Genomic DNA, 25022 nt, shown 5'->3' with positions numbered 1-25022 from the left:
ATAAGATAGACAATGAAGCACGACAGCAGCTAATAGGCTAATGCGCTTAGCATCTGCTAACATGCTAGCAAAGCGGGCTAAAGTTCTGCAGAACCTCAAAGCACTGAATTCTAGTTTAGGGACCTGATGGATCAGAGGGATGTCTACAATGCTCTGAAAAAGGCTGACATTGTGGTGATCAGCGATACCAGTTTACTTCCGTGTGTGAGAAGCGTGGCTGCAAAGGTGCAACAGAGCAGATATGTAAACAAAGCGCCTTTTTGTCACATTAAAGCAACTTTCCTTCGTTGCACATGACTCTGCACTTTCCTGTGCAGAGTCATGCTGCTCATTATCACACTTTATTGTTTCTGGAAAGAATCAGTGTGTGTCCCCCACCCTTTATTTTTAAAGCGCCATTCAGGCTCCTGATCTGTTTAAAAGCATTAGAGAAACAGCATTTTATTTCCCCAATAGAAACTTATTGATTAAGGCTCATTCATTCTTTGTTTTTTCTTATGCTGAAAAAAAAATTTTTTTTAAATCAGACAATGTTGACTGTTCCCTTTCTATATTTTAACTTACCAAAATAAAAGCACTATGAATTTGCTTTGGTAAACACAACTTATATATGAGATACAATTGCAGTGCTTAACATTGTGATCATTAAACCGAATTTGACCATTTTATTACAGTGGAAGACATTAAAATTCAGGTTGAGTTTTTCAAAGTCACATTTAAAAAAACAGAAAGAAAACATGTTTAGGTAAAATATCGGGATACGTATCGTGTCGCAGGGCGCGTATCAGGATACGTATCGTATCGCCAGAGTCTTGCCAATACACACCCCTAGTTCATTGGGCCTCCGTGTAGAGAAGCCTCTGGCTGCAGCCTGCGGAACAGGGCAAAGCTCAACGTTTAATCCCGCCCACGTGGAGCTCCGCCCACTATATGCCATTCTCCTTCATCAGCGCAGTTGCCATCTTCTTCTTCGTTTCCATGTGCAGCGATGCGATGTAGATCTTTTCGAAATGGAGGTTTTGCATCAACAAAATGACTGTAAGTTAATGAAAACAAAGCTCTATTGTGATTATTGCTCGCTTTTCCACCACAATTTTGCCGTTACTTTGATATAGGTTTTATTTGTATTTTCAAATCTATTGTGCTTTTTTTCCATCGGTCTATACGTGGTTCAGGTTTAACACGGAGCTGGTTAGCTTGCGGCTCTCCTGGGACTTTCGTAATGTCAAGCTATTTTGTGTCTTCCAAGGTCTGTAAAACTTTCTTTCTTTGTTTTTTTTTTCACCTGTTTAATTTGTGTCTTTGTATAAAGAGACACATTACAGTTTTATTGGACGATGAAAAACCAACGCCAAAAAAACAAAACAACACTTTCCACTGTCCATTTAGCCATTACTAGGGTGCAAAGCATGCTGTGGCCCACCACATGAAAAACTATTCATCCGTGAAACACAAAAGTACATCTAGGCTGTGTCCGAATTCCCACCCTAATCCCTAACTACCAAAAAACGATATAGTGCGGGACTATGTAGTGCCCTGGATTTTAAAAGTTAAAATCTAATTGACGTGAGTGTTTTGCAATAAAAATTTATGAGTCTACTGTCTTCTGAAGATGAAAACGTTGATGGTTCATTAAAAATCAAAAATATCTAGGGCTCTCAAGTTTTTAAATTGAAGATTCGGACAGCGCTAAAAAATGGTGAACAAACTAAAGAGTGCACTATATAGTGAGTAGTGAAGGAATTCCGGCACAACCTTAAGTCTTATGAATGTGAAGTGTGTAAGACAAAAGTGTTTCAATATGTTCCTATCATTCCTCATTTAGAATTTACAGTCATTAAGTGTGGCTAAGGTTGCTATATGTCACACTTTCACTGTTGGTACCGTCTGGCAACATTGGTCAATAGGTCACAGTTTTTCAAGCATTTGGGACAGCCCCATGAAGAAGAAACACCTAAATGGAAAGCAGAGGCCAGAACAGTGACTCCACTGACCCACCAAAACCACCATCGCAGCCCTCAGAGCCCCCATCTCAGGGAAAAAAAATAAAGGAAAGACGTAAGATGCAAACATTACTTGTCCTCACTGCAAAAGGGATTTATTAAAAAAAATTCAAAATGCATTCCAGGAAGAAACACACACAGCATTTTGAGACAGTTTCCCATAAAAAAGGTTTTTATCCAGTCAGTGTCTGGATGTAGAACTGGTGTGTTTGCTGTTGAGAAATGATTCTGTGGTCCAGCAAAGCCTGTACATGGTTAGACGAAAACCTGGGGGCTGAGTCATAAAATAGTGTGTGAGGTTGACCAAGTCTGGCTCAATAGGGACTTTGCCCACAGAAGCGGAATACTGTCCTATGAGTGCCACCATGTCAAATCTCTACCGTACCGCCCACGAGCTGACAACCAAAATGTCACTCTATGTGAGGAGGCATTTGAAAGGATGGTAGACTAGAAATGGTTTGGGGAAGAGAGGAAGACCAGTCTGTTGCACTGTAAAAAAAAGCAGATGCAGAGGGTGTGCCCCTTTCGGTGCAGCTGACTATGGTCCATCATCGAAAATTCAAATCTGTCTTTGAGCCAAAAATCACATATTATAGTATATTGGGCTGATTGATAGTTGCATTTGACAGAAAATATAACAGCTGGCATTGTTCATGCTCAAAAGCAAGATAGTCCTGCAAATCATAAAGCCATTGCAAAATGGCACCTCTTTGTCACAAATGGGGAGTCGTTTCAGAAGGTGAAAAGTACTGAGGCAGAGTTACCTGACGGATTCCAGGATTCCAGCGAAGATTCAAGCAGCTGCACATTCATTTATCCACCAAATGACAAGTCCATTTTAAAAATGCTCAAATACTTTTTGACATAGAAAGAGTTTCCAGCAGAACTACACAAGGCTCTCATTGAACAGTCTAGAGATGGGAGAACACAGGACAGCTTTCCAAAATACCTTATCCCAGCAGAAACAAAATGTTTGGAGTGTGAATACCCACTTGGTGAGCAACAAATAATAACCCCCAAAAGCCAATATCCTGACCAGCACAGGTGTAGTTTAAGGTTAGTAGTTAAGCTTAAAATATTCCTCTTTGGACAGGCTTATAGCTGGTAATTAGAGAATATTTAACTTACTGTTAACATGTTTAAATTAAAATCAACAATAACAATTAGTTGTTAGTTGGCCGGCTTTAACTAGAAGTTTGAAGTTGTTTGTGAGGTTGTTTCAGCTTCAAACTAGAAGTTTGAAACGAACTAGAAGTTTGAAGCGGGATAAAGTATGATGCACTGGGATTCTGTCCTCTATTCTCATCTACTTCTACTCTCTTCTTCTCCTCTATTCTTGATCATTTAGTTGTCCATGCCCCTGTTTGGTTCAGTGCGACTCATGTACTGTCCCGCTTTTCTACTCCCCTCTGGGGGAGTGGTAGTGATTCTAGATTCCAGTTGGCTCGTCAGTGCACCTGCACTTGGCTGTGGTCCTCACCCCTGGCACATCTGTGCCCCTGTACCTGACTATGTACCGCGTCTCTGGCTCGTCTCTACTCCTGCTCCTACACTTGACTGGATCCTGTCTCTGGCTCGTTCACGCCCCCAGCCGTCCCCCAACTTCATCTGGATGAAGTTCATCTGCTGGACTATTTAAATATGTAGTTGTGAAGTTAGATAAGAAAATTCTCTCTAAGAGTACTGGTGCATTGCCTGTCTGTCCTGGGGGAGGATCCCTCCTTCATGTAGGCACCCCAAGGTTTTTTTGAGGAGATTTTCCTTCCCGTGAAGGAGGGTCTAAGGGCAGGGATGCTCAGTTTAGTTTAGTCTGCTTAGTTAGTTCAGTTTAGAATTTTCCAATTGAATTCTATGAATTCATAATCCTTATGATTTTATGTTCACTTTACAATTACCGGTACGAACCCCATTGAGACGCCTGTTGTTGTGATTTTGGGCTATATAAATGAAACTGAATTGAATTGAAGTTAGTACCGTTACAGGTCCATCCATCACCTTCTCATCCTCGGTATATTTCAGTACATGAGTCTTACAAATTATTATTTAATTAATTTGAAATTAGATATAACCAATAACAATAGTTTATTGTTGTTGTTTCTGTTTTTAGATGTATCAACATACAGAAAGTCATGCCTCAGGTGTGGCATAATATATCGATACCAGCAGTGGGAGGATGACATCCACAACTTTGACAACCATCTAATCTTGTCTTTGCACCTGTGTCTCTCATTATAAGAAATTTTTTACAGGTGAATATTTGCATGCTTGGAAAAATGTTGATTGAATAACATTTTCTAAAATCTAATAGAATTACATTACTCCTGTCCTGTTAATTATTTTCAGACACAGACAGCTGTCAGTAAAGTCATAGAAATCATCTAGACCAGTGTTTTTCAATCAGTGTGCCGTGGGAGATGGTCAGGTGTGCCATGGGGAATTCCCCTCATTAAGTTAACTGACCTAAAAACATTTAACATCTCAAGGATATCAGCTCTGTGTTCATCCAAACAGGGCCTTATAAAACACTGAGTAGTTATGAATATGAAAGATCATAAAATACTTTTTTTTGGCGCAGAGGTTAGCGCTCTTGCCTCACAGCAAGAAGGCCCCTGGTTCAAGTCCTGGCTGGGGGACATGAAAAACAACATCAATGGGGGACCTTTCTGTGTGGAGTTTGCATGTTCTCCCCATGTATGCGTGGTTTTTCTCCGGGGTCTCCGGCTTCCTCCCACTGTCCAAAAACATGCTTCATAGGTTAATTGTTTAATCTAAATTGTCCATAGGTGTGAGTGTGACTGTGAATGGGTGTGTGATTGTGGTCCTGCGACAGACTGGCAACCTGTCCAGGGTGTCCCCTGCCTTCGCCCACAAGTAGATGGGCTCTGGCAGCCCCGTGACCCCGAAAGGGATAAACGGCAGAAAATGAATGAATGAATGAATAAAAGACTTTTTTCTTTGTGTTTATTTGATTCTATTAAAGACACTTTGATAAGAATGATGGTACCGCGATTTAGCCGTAGCTTCAGCTGTTTTCGGAAAAGTCCGGCCCCTTTTACTGTCTCCACCAATCATTCTTGGAGGCTTAATCACACGTCATCAGTCTGACCAATCAGAAGTGGTTAAAGTCTTCACTTCCATTGTTCCGATTCTGCTCATAAAGTCGCTATGTTCCAACAAAAATACCAGCTAAAGCTCGTCTTTAGCGGTGTAGCTTTCTGCGGGATCCGGTATCAGACCATGGAACAAGTGAACAAAACCATGAAGCTCAGAGAAGCGAGTCTGTCTGCGTTCGGCGGGTGTTTGCTCTATATCTCCCATGATGCATTGGGTTAAAGTGACAGCATCTCAGCGCACAATGAGTCTTCGTTGTTAAACGTCTTGAAACCACAACGAACACATCAAACAATTTTTAAATGTTCTAACTTAACTTTTATTACATCTTTTAGAAAAAACAGCTGTAACGTCCAGCTTTTTCTGCCACAATTATCACAAAAATGTATGTGAGATTGCGGAGGGACTGTAGATCAATACAGACTATGAGTTTCTCCTTTTTTAATTTTTGGATGCTGGTGTGCCGCGGGATTTTTGTCAAGTTTGATTGTGCCGTGGCTCAAAAAAGGTTGAAAAACACTGATCTAGACCACAGAAGGAGAAGATACCACAGGCATAGCTTCACTTTAAGGGCCCTGACAAAACCAACACATTTAGTGATCTTTTTTTGGTCAATGACTTAATTGTCCTTATTACTTATTACATTTTTAATTTATATATAACATAACTGTTGCTTTAATAGTGACTGAAATCCAAAGCCCCCCAGATGACTATGGTGGTCATGTAGACATAATGGACTTTTGGGATGCTGTGCTAAGTCTCAGTTTGATCCCAGGTAAGCCATGTTTAAAAACACAACAAAGTGTAATGTTTTCTGCATTTTTGGGGCTACAAATGGATCAATGACTACTAATACTCATCCCATTTGATCCCAAAGTTTGTAGGAAGAACCCTTTTGTTGTGCGCCCAAGCTATCATCACTGGTCACCAAGGATTATGATGTATTTACCAGATTCTTTGTCATGGTTTGAGTTTGTTATGTCTTGTTTTTCGTTTTAGTTCTTGTTCTGTCTTGTTTGGTTCTGTTTCCTGTTTTATTTATCCTTGTTTATTGAGTTTTACTTCCTTTGGTCCCCATCTGCCCTGATCGTGTTCACCTGTGTCTGTTCTGCCCTGTCTGTATTTAAGTCTTGTCTCTGCCTTCCTCCTGTGCTGGTCCATTAACTCTGTCTTGGTGTTCATGTCATGCTGTCTAGTTCCTTGGTCCTCGCCACGCTCTCATTTCATGTTCCTCGCCACATCAAGTAAGTTTTGTTTTGTTCTGAAAACCTGCTCTGCAGCGCTTTGTGTTCGGTTTTGTTTATTAAAACCACTAGTCCCTGATCCTCGTGCCTCCGCCTCTGCATCTGGGTCCTACCGGCTCTCGAGCCAACCCCGCACGTGACATTCTTAACAATAATTACTCTTATCAACACAGGTTCAGGAAGTAAGGGCACTTTGCAAAAAGTGTGGTGTGGACAGCTTAGGCTCCAAAATTTTGTCCTTAGACTCTGAGAGAAGATGTCAAATAGGTCCAACTATAACAAGGTGTTTGAGAAGGTTTGGGGTGCCTCTGGTACGTTGAAGAAAAGCTCATTTGAAAATGAATTTCCGTTACTACTTTCGATGTGATGGTAATATGTTTTTGTACATAATCGGAATGGGTTTTTTTTTACCTACTAAAGAAATTCATTTGGACCACTGATGTAGACATTATATTTTTGGTCTGTTGTCTTACAGGTGGGTGGGCTGAAATCACTTGTCCATGTGGAGTTCTGTACTCAGTAAAGTTCAACCTTTGAGCGGAGAGTCCACGTGACTTTGTTGATATTTTGCTGACATAGAAGCACTTCCCTAATGTGATAGTGCACAACAATGCGCGGGGACTGGCATTACACGCTAACTGCAGGCAGCCAGGAATCTTTGGACCTTTTCATGGAAAGTTACAGGATCCAACACCACAGAACATCCAGCAGGTCTCAGAGGGCAAGGTTGTTTTAAACATGCCGTGGCTGAGAAGTTCAAAGATGCCAGCTGACAAGGACGGACACCCTCCACTCACTGGATCCTTAAAGCATTTTGCCTTAAATGATGTATAACATCAAGGCAACAGAAAAGACAGAACAGACGCTCTAAAAAAAGCTTGAGCTTGTGCCTGAGCTTGCTTGACCTGTCAACAGCCAATGTGTGGAGCTGTTCTCAGGAAAAGGAAAAATAATTACTTTTTTAAATATGACCATCGCATCAACCCACATATTTTTTCAAAGAAACACTCCACCACTATAATATGGCAAAAAACAAAAGGCTATGGTTCAGTACAGCCACATTGTTCCTTCGACTGTGAAGATGCAAACTGACATCCATGTGAGGGTTGTCTTAGGTATGATATTTTATTAAATGTTCATGTATTTTTTTTTTCCTCATCTCAATTTATGCAAATTAAAAAAAAAAAAAATCTGTAGCTCCTGCCCGCGCTGGGACGCAAAAGGGAACCTCTGCCAGTGACCAAGAAAAAGAACCACAAGAGCCTCAGGAGTTTGAGTCATTGCTATTTACATATTTTACAGAGAAAGTTGACATTTTATAACTAATTTCCATTTCATTCTTTTTTTTAGTATACACCATGAACAAGCAGACGGATGTCACTAGTATCAATGGATTGTTACCTCCCATTGCATACTGGGGTCAGAAAACTTGTTGAGGAACAGGAACAAATGGTAAAGTGTGGTTAACATCCACACACGCCTCAAAACACGTTTGCAAGCTTTCAACAAATAGCCACGGACTAATAGAGGCTTTCTATCGTAAAGCCCTCCTGAGTGTTTTACGGACTTCACTTTTCTAATTTGTTATCTTTTCTTTAAAATAATATGAGCCTTTGCAAATTTTCTTAAAATTCTGTGATAAATTAGAAATTTTTAGTGCTTCAAAATTCAATTCTAATTATAACTTACACAGGTTATGGCTTTTAAATAGTTTTTTTTTTTCTTCTACTAGTTGACCCAGGTCCTGGATGAGAGCAAGAGTCCAGGAGACCACATTGAAATGGTGGACAACACTATTTTGACTTGTCCTGACTTTTGGAGTCTGGGTTTAGAACAGGATGTTGATGGGATGGTAGGCATAGAGGATGTGCTGTGATAATTATTCATAAAGAATATTATAGTGTTTTACATTAGGGGTGTGTATTGGCAGGAGTCTGGCAATATGATACATATTCCGATACGCGCCCCACGATACGCTACGAATCCCGTATATTGTTCTGGAACACATTTTTTTTCTCTTTTTTGAAAAAATGACTTCGAAAAAACTCTACCTGAAGTTCAATACATCTTTCCCTGGAATAAAATTGTCAAATTCACTTTATTTAATGATCACAATGTTAAGCACTGCAATTGTATCTCATACATAAGTTGCTTTTACCCAGGCAAACCTGTAGTGCTTTTATTTTGGTAACTTAAAATATAGAAGTGTATTACCATTAGCCTCTGTGTAGCTGCAGTGGTTCACTCCTTCTTATCTGAGCCACTAAAAAACACAGCAATCCACGTTTTTATATGTTACTGGCAGCAACATGGCGCAGAGATTTGGTTCGGTATCATCCCAAGTAAAACTAAGTATTTGATATCTCATAACAACGAAAAAAAGCTGCCTCTGGCGGAGGTCTTCCTGTTGTTTTGTGCAGAGTAGAGCTGCTTAAAGAGGCTCAGTGTGCTCTGCTGCCAACTAGTGGTCGGAGGGTGAAGTGGAAAACAACAGTCAGACACTGAAGGACACTCAGAAATATTTAAATAAATATCGTCCTGACAGAATTTTGAATCGATGCAAGTATCGCCAAATGAACTATCGCGATATATTGCTGAATCGATTTTTTTTCTAACACCCTTATTTTAAATTACAACCCTTGTGTTATGTACTCTGCTAGATCCTCAACAGTTGTCTTAAGGTAACTGAGAGGGTAATTCAGCTCTTTCACGAATTTAAATTATCATCAATTGTAGCTGTGAGGATGAAAATCACTCTTTGTCCGTCACAGAGAGTGGAGCATGTTTTTGCTGCAACAGCCATGTCACTCCCACTTGGTTCCCACCATTATCAGCAAACCCGATGGAGCACCTTCCGGTAATTTGCCACTTACTCATGTTTTTGTAAGCCAATACTGAGTAGGATTTTTAAACCATGTTTTGCTATTGTTGTTTTTTTACAGGACAATGCAGCCAGTCTGCAGTGGATCATCATCTCTGCTTTTGTTCCCCGACACTCTGTGTAAGCACATTCATAATTTATTTTCTTGTTGATCCAAACAAACAACAACAAAGAAATTGCTATACTTTTAACATTTAAAAGCTGCTGAGGCCACAGGCCAGGGAGATTTTCTATCTATATCCGCTAAGTGGCAGCGGTTGGAGAGATGAGATTAGAACACATCTAATCAGGTTTCTAGAGCGCCGGGCAATGTCTGATCTGGACGGTGGTAGTTCAGTTTTAAACAACTTGCCTTTTTATTTTTAATTAAGATCAATGGTTTTGTGTTAATTGATTGATATTGTTATTTCGAAAACAAGATTTGTAATACGCATATCGCTGTGTCCTATGACAGCTTGAAGTATTTAATAAATCAAATAAATCCATTTATGCATTTGAACAATTGGATGGACCTCTTTACATCATTGACCAATCGGATGGAGTCCTTTTATGTTAGATGCCTCCTATGTAGACGAGGTTCATTTGGAGTATAATTTAAGCTGTTTTGAGTCTTATTTAAACTGTTTCAGTAAAATGTAAATTATTTTTTTGGTTGTCTTGTTTATGTATCGCAAGTTATATCGCCATTCGCAATATTCATCACTAATATTGCGCATTGAGAGTTTTCCTCATATCGTGTAGCCCTACTGTTCATTTTACTCATTGAACCAATGGAAGCAGAACCATAGATCCCGTTTGAGTTGGGCTGTTCTGTTTGAGCCCGTTTGAATAAATTACTCAAGTTCCCACCTTTTCCTGAGTTAGCTTCAATTGTAGTTCTTGTGTGTATATATAGAGATGCTGCACTTGTTTTTCCTTTATGTTACACTGTGTACACATTGCACTTGACACTTGGCAGAAATGATGATCCGGTTTGATTTTTCATTGCATCAGCTTAAGTTTTCCATTTGCTTGCCATCCTTTAATCAAAACTTTTTTTCCACACCCCCAGGGTCTGGCAAAGCAAGGGTGCTCAAACAACTGGGGTGTGTTTTTCATAATAGTAAGACCATGGCTGTTCAAAACCAAACCAATGATTAGAAATGACCAAGTTCATTCAATATTCCCTTCACTTAAAATACCGTAAATTCCGGATTACAAGCCGCTACTTTTTTTCTACACTTTTAACACGGCGGCTTGTAATATGGGGCGGCTTTTTTATTTATTTTTTCAGTGGCGGGAAAAACATCGACCAATAAAATGAATGAGTAGTTCAGAGGTCCAATGAAATTGTATGATTAATCACAACTTCCGTTCTAATTTTTCGCGGCGGGAAAAATATGTTCCCCAGTAACAGTCGACCAATAATGAATGAGTTGTTCAAAGGGGTCCAATGAAATTGTATGATTACGGTAATCACTTCCATAATATTACATTCAGTCGTTACTAACCCTCATCAACATGGAGAATACGAGAAGAAAAGCGTATGATGCAGCTTTTAAGTTAAAAGCGATCGCTGTGGCAGTGAAAGAAGGAAATCGAGCTGCCGCCCGTAATCTTGGCATAAACGAATCCATGGTGAGAAGATGGAGGCTCCAGCAAGAAAAACTGAGCCAGTGCAAAAAGACAACCAAAGCTTTCAGAGGTAACCATAGCAGATGGCCTGAGCTTGAAAACTTCCTGGAGGACTGGGTGAACGTTCAAAGAGCAGGTGGCCGCGGTGTCTCCACTGTACAAATAAGGCTGAAGGCTAAAGCGATCGCCTCCGAGATGAAAATAGAAAATTTTAAAGGTGGGCCGTCGTGGTGTTATACACTGTAAATTGTAATAGCTTTCCTGACTCACATATACTTAGTTAACTTTACTCAGTAATATAAAATACATACTTCTTACTAGGTTTTGTTGAGTTACAGTCAATTGCAGGTTGAAAATAACAATTTACTTAATTGTTTGAGTGACACTTACTTGAAACAAGCAAGTAGCAACAAAGGATGCAATGACGTTATTACACCAGTGAGAGGCAGCAGTGCAATAAAGCGTACCTAATGTGCAGAAAAAAACGAAGAAAAAGAAGCGGCACTGCAAGAGCATGCGTAATTTGTACGTATCTTGGCGCCAATTCTCCAGATGTGGAAAGACGTTGAGAGGCCACCTACGTTTTTATCCGGAGCTTCGTTACTTTTTTGAAAGAAAAAGAATAATAATAAGGTAAGTAATCAAGCATGCAACATTTGAGTGAATGGTTTTTTTAACTGTCTGTTGCTAATTGTTGCTGAGCTCCTTAATGTGTAACAGTTAGCATATAATTTTGATTTATTCAGATCTTGAAGAAGATGATTTGGCCTGTTTTTTTTTTTTTTTACATATAAAACTATCAGGTACCACAACGGTTCCTGGATTGACTAAAATTTTGTTTTAATCGTTCCAAATACAATTATGGTTTTCTATTTTACCATTTTCCCTGATGCATTCCCATCTGTTGGCTTTGGTTTATAAATGATTAACGTTACAAAGCTGTTGAAATGGCGACATTTACTGTTATATGTAACAGTTTATGCAGAGATGACGTTTGTGGTTATTTTTGATATGTTTTGTGATTTCACATTAACATTATACTATTATTTTTAAATTCAGTAAATTAAGAATATATAATACAAGCACTGTAAAATGTTTCTTTACTCAAACTCAACTGTTTTATATCACTGCTGATATACTGAGCCATAAATACGAAACACATACATAGTAATGTTAAAAGTGACGTTAAACTAAGAAATCTTAATATCACATGAAAATTTTCTTTTCCAACATTTTTTTTGTACTGGCACAGCATTACTGAAAGTTATCAGAGGAAACGCTGTTTTAAAATGGTCTGTACTGAAGTCACACATGCATATTTATAGAACAGCGTATTTAAAGGTATATTTTCTGTAATGCTTTTAGAATATGCACATATCAAGGAATGTGTCTTTAATTTTGCAAAGCAGAACCTGTTAATTAAATTTTGTTATTTTTTTAGAGGAAGTCCTTCTGGCAGCTGCCTCCTGATTGGTCTTCCACAAACAGGTCTTGATACACTGGTGAGGACTTTATATTTTGTTAATATTTTGTTGACTAAACCAACTTAAAATATATGTCCACTTCAAATAATCTCTAGCAGATGCAGTGGAACTGTAAGCACTGTGTTTTTTCTGAAAACAAAAGAGGACTTTTGTTAAAACATTATCGTTTAAAACATGGAGGCTTCACTCGGCAACGGCCAATACCAGAGACAAGTAAGTACTTATTCATATTACTCTTTCGACCATGAGAAACTGAATTCTGTTTAGGTTTGTCTTTAGAATTGGACCAAACATTAACAAATGTCCACACTGTCCCAACACTCAGTTTTTTTCTTTTTTTTGTTGCATGTGTATGTGTTTGCAGAGTTTAACAGGTTAGTCACCACAGATCTGCAGAGTAACGTTTATGGTGCTGTGGATCGCTACACGCCACGCTTTGTCACAATCTTCAAGTCAAAGAAAGGGACCGTTGGAGAGACATTGGATGAGCTTATGCAGCAAATGAATACATGGGTGAGTTTACTGCAGCCTTAATTTTGTTTATTATTCTGTGACATAATTAATATAATCAATGACAGAATTTAAATCTTTGGGTGAAGTAAGCTAATTTATTTTTACTGTAGCTTTAAAGTTTCATGATCTTGAACTTGATCTCTTTTTTTTTATCTACTTCTAGAAAGAAGCAGACGTGACAGCAATGCGCACTCTTGTGCTCCGGGGCTTACCTATCCTGCTTGGTGTTGATGCCATTAACTTCTACAACACCTGCAATGTAAGTTCTCATTGTAAAAATTTTTTAAAAGGGTTACTTCTTCCAAAAAATAAGAATTGTCATCAATTGCACTTCTGTGCTCCGAAAGTTGTTTGACCAAAAACTCTACTAGTTACCAAAAAACTTTTTCATAATTTTTTTAAAGTATTAAAATAATACAACATTTGTTTAAAAATTGATAAAACTACCTTTTTCCTAACTTTTGACCGGTAGTGTTTGCTGCCCTTTTATTGAGACAACACTTAAGATTAATCTTGATTACATCCTATGAGTGCAGTAAAAAGACGAAGGCTCCAAAATGTGGCAATTCAGTGTAAGCTAGAATGGTGATCAGAGAAAATAAATCAGGAAAAGTTTACCTTTATTTTCATTGCATTTATACAATACAAAAGTAAGTTCATTAACTGCATTAACTAATGTTAACAAGATTTTAATGAAGTATTTGTAAATGTTGAAATTATCATTTAACATACAAGATAAAGTGCAGCTTTATAAGTGCAATTCATTTTTAGTTCATGTTAACTAATGCAGTTAATGAATGTTAACTAATGAACCTGTAAGTGTTACTAAATGTGTATTGTATTTGTAAGGATATTAAACAATCAACGTCAATTAAGAAAAAATAATAAAATATTGAAAAGTCCATGAAACAATTGATCTTTTGTCTGGTAACAATTGTGACCAGTAGTAGAACACAGTGGGTCTTGGTCTATGGTGTTAAAGCATTTACAAATTGACAAACCTCCAGCAATTAGTTTAAAGACTGTTAAATAGAAGGACAAATTAGCATTCATGCAGCATTGCAGCACAAATGATCAAATAAAATGATGACAAAAGGACAAATTATAGGAAATTGCAAAGTAATTATCATCAACTTTATAATAAACTTAAATAAATAACAATATAGACAGACAGCGATGGATGGATGGATAGATAGATAGATAGATAGATAGATAGATAGATAGATAGATAGATAGATAGATAGATAGATAGATAGATAGATAGATAGATAGATAGATAGATAGATAGATAGATAGATAGATAGATAGATAGATAGATAGATAGATAGATAGATAGATAGATAGATAGATAGATAGATAGATAGATAGATAGATAGATAGATAGATAGATAGATAGATATGATGTAAAACTGTGGATTTTCACGTTTCCCTGTTGTAATATTTGTATTGTTTGGTCTTATTCAGGCATGTGATGTTGATGGCTGGCCACAAGTGTCCGTTGGGGTGCTGACTGTTATTGATGAAGAAGATCCTCTCATTCCGAATAAACTGTACCTTGACCGAGTGTCTACTGCAGTCATTGTGGAGGGAGGTATAGTACTGGATAATCTGCATAATCTGCCTCAGGCAATTTGCATCTTGTTTGGTCTGTCTTATGCTTTAAATTTGAAGTATCCAAAAGGCATGATCAACACTTTCAAAAGTTTGTTCTGTTTGGGACAGAACAAACTGCCACCAAAACTACAATCTCTGAAAAATCTCCTGTTGAGCTGAGATGTAATCACATGTGCAAGAGTGATGATATTTGACATTTGATTAAAAAAAAAATGTTCTGACTGGGGAATAAGAGTAGTTGATAGAGAAAAAAAAGAAAACTAAGGCACTTGTTTAAAATTGTCAGCCCATTGGTTCTTGAGCAAGTTAAGAGGCTGCCAGTGTAATCGACATTTGTCAGAGACATTGCTTTTGGCACTCGTCAACTCGTTGGTTCCATCAAGTTTGGTCTCTGAAATGTTGTTGATTTAAAGTTGTTAATTCAAGGTATGGCCCATTTACTTATATAGATTTTTTATACATTTATTTAGATTTTTGTACTTTAAAATATTTTTTTTTAAACATTTTAAAAACCTGACTATTTGCATTCTTTTTACCCCAGTGCAAACTTGTGTGTACCATCCTTGTGTCAGTTGTTATGAAAACGCAGACAAAGATAGCGGAGAATTCTATCGGCCCGGATGAAATAATAAACATGGACGAAGTCCCTCTGACGTTTGACCTGCCTCTCACTCGAACTGTAAATAAAAAAGGTGACTCCTCCGTCATACTGAAAACAAGCAGTCACGAGAGAACACATTTCACCTGCGTTCTGAGCTGCGCAGCATCGGGCCTAAAGCTCCCACCGATGATTATTTTTAAACGACTGACAATGCCAAAGGAAAAATTCCCAAAGGGAATTGTGATAAAAGTGAATCCGAAAGGTTGGATGTCCGAGAGCCTGATGAAGGACTGGCTCACAGAGTGCTATTCAAAGCGAACAGGGGGATTTTTTCGCAGAAAAAAAACATTGCTCGTTATGGACAGCATGAGGGCCCACATAACAGATTCTGTGAAAACTGCCATAAAGAGTACAAACTCAATTCCAGCTGTGATTCCTGGGGGTACCACAAAGTATCTACAGCCACTGGATATCAGCGTGAACCGAGCATTTAAGGTGGCCCTGCGCGAAGAGTGGGAGCCCTGGATGACAGCTGGCGAGAAATCCTTTACCAAAACAGGACGAATGCGAAGAGCATCTTTAACTCAAGTCTGCGAGTGGATCTTAAGTGCGTGGAGCCGTGTCAAAACATCAACCATCACCAACGGGTTTCGAAAGGCTGGGCTGCTGCGCGATGAATACGGCGCGCACTCAAGTGACACCGAAAACGAGGAGACTGTGGGCCTTGTGAGTGATGAGATCCTGAGGCTGTTTAATTCGGACACTGAGTTAGAGGACTTTGATGGTTTTAGCGCGCAGGAGAGTGATCAGTGATGTTTTCTGGTAGGATTCAGTGGTATTGGTTAAGTTATAAGTTATTAAATTATACGTTATTAGAAGAAACTTGAATACTGTTCTTGCACTGTTAAGTAAAAAAAGCTTCAGCAACCCATAGTGTACAAGTAGTTGTGTGTTCCGATACAAACGTATGTTGTATTTTAGAGTAGCTGCATTAGGTATTTGTTTATTTGTTTAAAATAAGATGATTAAATAAAAACTTTTTAAAAAAATCTTCACTTTTAATATCTTTTTGTGTGTGTGTGTGTGGTCCGGTGCGCTTCTGCAGGTGTATGTGCGCGCGCGCCGCATTGGTCCGGCGCGCTTCTGCAGGTGTATGTGCGTGCGCGCCGCATTGGTCCGGCGCGCTTCTGCAGGTGTATGTGCGTGCGCGCCGCATTGGTCCGGCGCGCTTCTGCAGGTGTATGTGCGTGCGCGCCGCATTGGTCCGGCGCGCTTCTGCAGGTGTATGTGCGTGCGCGCCGCATTGGTCCGGCGCGCTTCTGCAGGTGTATGTGCGTGCGCGCCGCATTGGTCCGGCGCGCTTCTGCAGGTGTATGTGCGTGCGCGCCGCATTGGTCCGGCGCACTTCTGCAGGTGTATGTGCGTGCGCGCCGCATTGGTCCGGCGCGCTTCTGCAGGTGTATGTGCGTGTGTGCCTGCATGTTAGGCCAGCGGCTTATAATATGGCGCGGCTCGTATAATTAAAAAATTGATTTTTGCTCTTAAATTTGAATATGCGGCTTTAAATCTGGTGCGTGCTGTAGTCCGGAATTTACGGTAAATATAATATAATATTGTATTTATTATAAATGTTTAAGAGGTGGGGATGTCTAGGATCTATTTTTAGTGCAATTTGTATATTTTCATTTTCATTCTATTCCCTTTGTAGGGGAAGGTGACATGACGACTAGCAGTGGGACATGAAGGAATGTATGTAGCCTTCTTGGCTAACTGTTTTGTGCCATCTCCAGTATCTACTTTATGAATTACCTTTTTTCTGTGCAGGAAGAAGAGGCTTTACTGCATGACACCATTCAGGCAGCCAAATGGTGCAAATTACAGTCTTTTCAAGGAAGATATTCCCTGCCTGATGTTCTGAAGATGGATGAAAGAGAACACAAAGAAATTCTGAAGGAGCTCCAGAACGGTTCCCTCATGAGTGAAGATGACGAGACAGTCATGTAACTGAGGGAGCCTTTCGTTTTTTCATTTTAGTTTAGAAGCGACTGTGAAGCATTTTGCCCAGAAGTTATGGATGTTGGAAAATTAAAGGTGCATTTGTATTTTGAGGAACAATAAATCATAGTGTTTTTCGTTAGTTTTTTTAAATGTTTTTTCTCTATATTTGTTATGCCGTATGACTGTTGCATTCCAATGCCTTTGCAATGCGCAGGTGGGACCATGGTTAGTTGTCTAGCATGGGGTTTAGCTTTCCACGTTTAACCGACCTGACACTATACACTCCTTGAGATATGTGTGTGAACTGAGCTGAAATACTAACAGTTATTACATACACAATCTTAGTGGAACCAGGGTGTAATATTTTATATTGTGATATAATTTTATATATAACAGTAAACCATTGATCAATAAATGACAGGTACATTTCACAAGTTAAACTTTATTTTCAAGAGACAACTAATGTCACAGTCAGCAGCTTTTTTCACTCTGCCTTTCATTTATTCTGTAGCCATATATAAAAGGTACGGTTGCCATGCGTGTGGACAGTGTATCATGAAATATTTGTGAGGCTAATGTAATGTAATGTTAGGCTTATAACAGTTGGGGGATGTTGTACGGTGTCCTTACGCCACACTCTAGTCGTCAGTAAGGTGCATGTACTGTTCCCTTTCTGACCGAAGGTAAATGCTGCACACATGGGGTATGCAGATGCCCTGCGTGCCCGTAGGATGTCTGTCTACTTTTCTAAATTCTAACAGTCACTGTGCTCTAAATCTTTGACACTAGCTGACCGAAACCTCCAGCTGTAAACAGACTGGTCATTGATTATGGCAACGTTCTGCCATGGTTGAAGAAAACCACAGAAAACTTCTCATTTTCAACAGAAAACACCACTTATGGACCCATTCACTTAAGGTTGCATTTGTTATTTTACTGATCTGACTTCATAAACCTGAACCTTTTCTACACTGTTGAAAATTCAATGCAAGTTAATGAAACGTATACAGAAATGAACTGACTTACTACTTTAATGATATAAATGAAAAGCTTTCATTTAGTAAAAAAAAAGGGCGTCACTTTCTTGTGCACCCATATCATGATCACATAAGTTTTGATTACACATTAAATGCTGTATACGCTAAATTCATTCATCAATAAAGGATTTGTCTTGTTCCTTCCTCTCTGGTGGGTTATTTGTGGTCAACTGACAGCAGAGCATGAGCTAAAGTAGGCTGACCGTTTTAATTTAATCTTTTTTTACTGCAGCAAAGGTCAGCCGCCAGTTAGCCTACTTTAGCTCTGAGTTAGGTTAGCTGTTTTTGTTATGGTATCCTCCTGATATCAACCAATTTTGACATACATGCAACTTTCTTTGCACCTAATGAACAGAGTGCCATGCCTGCTGCCACTTTCAGGCAGTTTTTTTTACCACTTCTGGGTCTAAAACTATCGGCTGATGCGTTGTTTACACAATCAGCTCGCACCAACAAAATGCGGTCAGAGATCAAAGTTTTATCATCTTTCTTATTTAATTTTTCAACAGAGTTATGGTAACAAGAAAATGTCTCCATTATGAGATCAAATTTCTTTTAGTTTAATAAAGAAACCTCAGTAGCATGTGCCATTTGAACATTCTGTTTCCTGACTGGATATATAAGCTTGTGGCCCTGTGACTTATTTTTGACAGTGAGTTAAAAGGGGAAATGTCGTATTCAAGACAAGGAAGAGTCGTTTTTAAAACAAAGACAAATCGTTTTCGAAACAGACATGTTATACTTAAAAATAAATGTCAAGAAAATCAGCCTTCTGTAAATGGGTTCAGATTCAGAATCAAAAGATGAAGAGATCCAACCTGCCATACAGAGGTACAGAGCAGAGCCCACCGTTAAATTGGAGGACTGCCCCTTGGTGGACACCTCATTCAGGAGCCCATGAGAAGCTGGCCTCACTAGCTCACAAATATCTAGCCACTCCTGCAACCACTGTTCCCTGCAGTTGCAGGTCACATTGTGAACAAGAAAAGGTCAGCTTTATTTTCAGAAAATGTGAAAAAGTTAGTTTCCCTCAGCAACTGGCTGAAAGATGATAAAGCTCAGTAGATTTGAAAGACCAGTTTCAGTGCAACATGTTATAGTAGTTAGGAACTGGATTTTTGAGCAACTGGATTAAAGAATTGAGGAAAAGGTAAAGGATTGTTCTTTGGTCTGATTTAAAAGTTTTATTGAACTTTTTTTTTTTTTACATAAAAATGCGACAGATGACTCAAATTGTGCAAAAATGTGGTAGGCCACTGCTTTCTGATCAATGTATACTGTAAATTGTACATCCTGGAATGCCAGGAATGCCAAAGAGGAAGCGATGGGACATATAAAAACAAATATTATGGCGTGTAGTTTGTTTCATCTTGATTTAAACCACCATTATTTGGCTGTGTTAATAAACGGACATGGTATAAAAATTATGTATCCGTGTCCTGTTTTTTATCTTTTGGTATGCATTTCGGAAAAAAAATGGTTAGAATTCAGGTGTAATTGCAAATAGTGATCAATCCTGATTAATCCACTGAAAATTCTGATTAATTTGATAAGAAATTTTAACCATTTGACAGCCCTACTTTTGTCATTTGCCTATCATTTGTTGTACTTACACATCATGTCCTGCTTTCCTAACAGCTTTGACAAAGACTTCTTTGTTGGACCATCGTCATCTTACACCATCAAAAAATAGGCACTCATGTTTGGAGGAATGTTCCTCCTCCTGAAAATAATGCCAAACTGCTGCACTGCCATAGGGATCATTTATGACAGCTCCCTCATAAAACACTATTTTTAAAGCACTCCATGTTAGGCATGATTTTGTTTTCAGTGTGAGGAAATGGTCAGCTAATAAAAGCGTAAATGACAGCCTACATTTAGTTGGCACTTGCCAATTGGGAAAATCTTTTAGTGCTTTAGAAGCAAATCGTTTTGTGTACTGCAGAATGAAAGACATTTAAAAAATTTGAGTTTGCTTAAGAAACGTCGAGCTAAAAGTCACCAACAGCCTGACAACAACATTGAATCTAGTTTTTCTCAGGACCATTTATGCCCACGTTTGGGCAAAATAAAGGCTTCATGGTAAATAGAAGCCCATGTATGACTTTTAAAGTTAACAGAACATATTTCCCAAAGTGAGCAGAATCTATTGAACTTCTTGTAACAATCTTAATAGTTAATAGTTTCATTGTGTCATGAAGATCATTGGTCACAACAGATCACAAAACTTCATGTTGCAGCAGTGATGTCAATACAATACAATTAGAATACACACACATACATATACACACACACACACACACGTATATATATATATATATTCATTAGTATTTTGAGACTAAAATACTGTTTAATAAATGTACTATTAGGAAATATTAATGCATAACATTCTTATTTGATACTTTTAGTATTAACAGTTTTATTAGAATAACAGAGCAGCTACAATTCATGCTCTGCTGTAAACCGTGTATTTGGGGGAGAGCTGCATCTCTAAAAGGCTGCTGGCAGAGTGGGAAGCGCGTGCCACGGAAAACACTGCTTCCTTAGTCAGTTTTATTTTTTTGGTTATTTCTCTTTCTGGCCTGCGATCTACTCTAATGTCCTTGAAGATCGACCGGTCGATCGCGATCGACGTAATGAGCCCCGTAAAGAGGTTAGATGATACTGGACAAAACTTCATTTCCAGTGTTAAATTTATATTCTGATGGTAATCATTGCTATACTGTGGGCTGATTGTACATGCTCATTATTCCCAGAATTCTTTCATAAAAAGCCTAAATTTGAGAGAAACGTACTAAGATTGCATCAACTTTTTTACGGTCAAGAACCTGCTTTCTTTCCTTTACAAAGGGATTATTTCCAGGGTGACCAAAAGGGACAGCACTTTGACATTCAACGGTGAAGAAATGTTCAGAAAGTGCCCCAATCAAAAGTTTAAGAAATGGTCTAAAGTCACTTCTTGCATGGTTGGCTCTTAACAAGGTTCAAAGTGGTGCGAATAAAACACGTCTAGTATGTTATGTGCCGCTTACACGTCTGGTGTAAGGTGGGGTTATACCATATCCCTCTTTCTGCATTTTTTAAAAGATAATTCAAATAATACATAATGTAGTATTTAAGGTCCAATTGCTTACATAAGTAAGGAAAACAATAACAGTGAATTAGGATAAATGACTTGCCTATTCTCTTTCAACTTCCTCCTTACATCCATCACATGGTGACCATGCATTTTGTGCTTGCTGTCCAGAAAGGATGTTGCCCTGGTCAGATGAGTTGCCTGCATCTCTCCTGACCTGTGGGAGGCTAGCTGCTATTCCACTGTCAGGTGGATTGACTCCAACAGCTGGCGAACCAGATGCATTACCTCCACCAGGTGAAGAGTCAGACATGCTGAGGTCAATTAGTGATGGGCTGGGTATTTGGCCGCCATAGCATGACAGACCTAGGGTGTCATGGCCATTTAATGGTGGACTGGGTGTATGGTCTCCGTAGGAAGATTGACCAGAGGTGTTGCTATAAAGTGATAGACTAGGTGTATGGTCTCCATAGGGGGGTGGACCAGAAGTGTTGAGCCCATACGATGATGGACTGGGTGTATAGCCTCCATAGGGGGGTGGACTGGAGGTGTTAAAGCCATACTTTGAGGGGATGAGTGTATGGACTCCATGGGAAGATGAACAATAGGTGCCAAGGCCTTTCGGTGATGGGTATGGTCTCCGTAGGGCTATGGACCAGTGGTTGCACCTCAGTTGGACCCGTCATAAAATACATCAAAGCCTAAATTACATTTAGGGTTCAGTTAGCCAGAATTAGCCAAAATAGATATTAAAACCACTAAAGACTTACTGAATCGACTGAAAAAAACAACATACTAACCAACTAATTAGAATAAACCACAGTGGCCAAACCAACTTCTACTGTTTTTATGTATGGCCAGTAATAACAATGAAAACAATTGTACCATGACCAAAACAAAAAATAAAGAAACACAGAAAATATTTAAATAATGGAAATTTAGGATCTACAAGCTCACAGTGTGTTGTGACACTTTAATTTGTAAAATTTTTAATTGAGTTTAGAACTTTTAATCCCAAAATCTAAGAGCATACACATGTAGGATTTTTCAGGCACAAAACATGTTAGCAAAATACAAGTAAAACTAAAAATTGTATTTGTATAATTACTACTAATTGAAGTAACTATGATCATTGATTGGATAACAAGCCATCCAACTGCTGTTAATTTTTTTATTTTATTTTAACTTTGCCAAGTCTGATTAATGATCAAAAGTTTTAAACTCTCAGGCGCTGGTCAGTTAATCATTATAACAAGCCTACCAATTAGAGCTGTGGCCTGTTGCATGTCCCCCATCAGGTGATGGATGCAGGGCTGTGATTTCGCCATCTTCCAACACTTGCCTCTTATTTATTATTATGGTGTCAGATCCTGATGAGTCTAATGGATCATTCTCTTTTAGAAGGTTTAATAAAGATTTTGTCATGGTTTGAGTTTCTGTTTCCTGTTTTATTTTGAAAGGTTTCCTGTCTTGTCTTGTTTCTTGAGTTTTACTTCCTTTGGTCCCCATCTGCCCTGATTATGTTCACCTGTGTCTTGTCTGCCCTGTCTGTTTATAAGTTCTGTCTCTGCCTTCCTCCTGTGCTGGTCCACTAACTTCTGGTCGTGTGTTTAACGTCTTCATGTGTCTTCGTCCGTTCATGCCATGTTTCATGCCCCGCCACAGTGAGTTTTTGTTTTGTCATCCTGCTCTGCAGCGCTTTTTGTTATAATTAAACCCCTTGCCCTTGAACCCGTTTGCCTCCCGTCTCTGCGCCTGGGTCCTACCGGCTCTCGAGCCTCCCGCACATGACAGAATGGACCAGCCAAATTTTTTGGACCCAGCAGAGCGGGACATGCGGCTTCTGGAGGCCTACTACCATGAAGCCGAGCATACGAGGTCTTTTTGGGTGTTTGACCAGGCCCAGTTTCCCTCATATGCCTGGAGTGGGAGCTCCCTGGACTTTACTGGGAGCCGGCTTGCCCTGAGGGGGGGTCGTCGTCGCCGCCACAGTCCCCGTCCACGTCCAGTGGTGGTCCCGGACGCACCACAACTTCGTCCAGTGGTGGTCCCGGATGCACCACAACTTCGTCCAGTGGTGGTCCCGGACGCACCACAACTTCGTCCAGTGGTGGTCCCGGACGCACCACAATCTCGTCCAGTGGTGGTCCCGGACGTCCCCCGACCCCTCCCGGCTCCCAGGGGGGTGCCGCCTGCGCCCCGACCCGTTCCTGCTCCCACTGGCACGCCTGACCCGCCAGAGCTCGGCTCCACGCCTGACCCGCCAGAGCTCGGCTCCACGCCTGACCCGCCGGCCGACTGCTGGCCCGACCCGCCGGAGCCTGACTGCTGGCCCGACCCGCCGGAGCCTGACTGCTGGCCCGACCCGCCGGAGCCTGACTGCTGGCCCGACCCGCCGGAGCCTGACTGCTGGCCCGACCCGCCGGAGCCTGACTGCTGGCCCGACCCGCCAAAGCCTGACTGCTGGCCCGACCCGCCAAAGCCTGACTGCTGGCCCGACGACTTCAAGCCCGACGACTCCAAGCCCGACGACTCCAAGCCCGACGACTCCAAGCCCGACGACTCCAAGCCCGACGACTCCAAGCCCGAGGACGCCTCCATGCCCGACGACGCCTCCATGCCCGACGACGCCTCCATGCCCGACAGAGCCTCCATGCCCGACGACGCCTCCATGCCTGACGACGCCTCCATGCCTGACGACGCCTCCATGCCTGACGACGCCTCCAAGCCCTCTGAGCTCGGCTCCACGCCCGACGACGCCTCCACGCCCGACCTGCCTCGCCGGACGGCACGGCCCCCCGGCCGTCCGCCGGACCTGCCTCGCCGGACGGCACGGCCCCCCGGCCGTCCGCCGGACCTGCCTCGCCGGACGGCACGGCCCCCCGGCCGTCCGCCGGACCTGCCTCGCCGGACCGCTCGGCCCCCGGCCGTCCGCCGGACCTGCCTCGCCGGACGGCGCGGACCCCCGGCCGTCCTCCAGACTCCTTGGACTCTTATGCCCGTCGAGGTTTGACCTCCGGGGCCCCCCCCTCAGTTGACTTTGGGAACCTCGGAGCGGTTCCTTGAGGGGGGGGTACTGTCATGGTTTGAGTTTCTTTTGTATTGGTTTTTGCTTTCTGTCTTGTTCTGTCATGGTTTGGTTCTGTTTCCTGTTTTATTTTGAAAGGTCTTGTCTTGTCTTGTTTCTTGAGTTTTACTTCCTTTGGTCCCCATCAGCCCTGATCGTGTCCACCTGTGTCTTGTCTGCCCTGTCTGTATTTAAGTCTTGTCTTTGCCTTCCATCTGTGCTGGTCCATTACCTTTTGTCATGGTGTTCATGTCTCCATGTTTTTGCCACACTCATGTTTCCATGTTTCATGCCTCGCCACGCCACGCCACAGTGAGTTTTTGTTTTGTTGTTGTCATCCTGCTCTGCAGCGCCTTTTGTTATAATTAAACCCTCTAGCCCTGAACCCGTTTGCCTCCCGCCTCTGCGTCTGGGTCCTACCGGCTCTCGAGCCACCCCTGCACCCTGACAGAATGGACCAGCCTTATTTCCTGGACCCAGCAGAGCGGGACATGCGGCTTTTAGAGGCCTACTGCCTGGAAGCAGAGCAGACCAGGACATTCTGGGTGTTTGACCAGGCCCAGTTTGCCTCATATCCCTGGAGTGGGAGCCACCAGGACTTTGCTGGGAGCCGGCTTGCCCTGAGGGGGGGGTCGTTGTCGCCGCCGTCCCCCACAGTCACGTTCAGTGGTGGTCCGGGATGCACCACAGCCACGTTCAGTGGTGGTCCCGGTTGCACCACAACCTCACCCAGTGGTGGTCCCGGACGCACCACAGCCATGTCCAGTGGTAGTCCCGGA

The 25022-nt window shown here is 41.0% G+C and overlaps 1 protein-coding gene and 1 long non-coding RNA gene across 2 annotated transcripts; both read left to right on the top strand.

The window, feature by feature from the left end:
• Positions 1-776: 776 nt before the first annotated feature.
• LOC111949139 lies at positions 777-2037 on the top strand. Its single transcript, XR_002875207.1, has 2 exons — positions 777-1038; positions 1176-2037. It is a non-coding gene; the product is annotated as an uncharacterized LOC111949139 (long non-coding RNA).
• An 8422-nt stretch (positions 2038-10459) lies between these two features.
• LOC111949096 lies at positions 10460-14719 on the top strand. Its single transcript, XM_023965443.1, has 6 exons — positions 10460-11486; positions 12295-12355; positions 12433-12550; positions 12702-12850; positions 13014-13109; positions 14315-14719. The coding sequence occupies exons 1-6, from the start codon at positions 11368-11370 to the stop codon at positions 14621-14623; spliced, it is 852 nt and encodes a 283-aa protein (XP_023821211.1). The 5' UTR covers positions 10460-11367; the 3' UTR covers positions 14624-14719.
• The last annotated feature ends 10303 nt before the right edge of the window (positions 14720-25022 follow it).

The sequence above is a fragment of the Oryzias latipes genome, chromosome 17 (genome assembly GCF_002234675.1).
Source record: "Oryzias latipes chromosome 17, ASM223467v1".
In the NCBI taxonomy this organism is placed as follows: domain Eukaryota; kingdom Metazoa; phylum Chordata; class Actinopteri; order Beloniformes; family Adrianichthyidae; genus Oryzias; species Oryzias latipes.
Note: the sequence above shows the minus strand (reverse complement) of the source record. Positions and strands in the feature narration are given on the sequence as shown.

Excerpts from the sequence above, each read along its gene's own strand:
- LOC111949096 (XM_023965443.1), top strand. The coding sequence starts at position 11,368 with ATGCGTAATTTGTACGTATCTTGGCGCCAATTCTCCAGATGTGGAAAG. Across the intron at positions 12,851-13,013 it reads TGCAGCAAATGAATACATGG|AAAGAAGCAGACGTGACAGC; the intron begins GTGAGTTTACTG and ends ATCTACTTCTAG. Across the intron at positions 13,110-14,314 it reads ACTTCTACAACACCTGCAAT|GCATGTGATGTTGATGGCTG; the intron begins GTAAGTTCTCAT and ends GGTCTTATTCAG.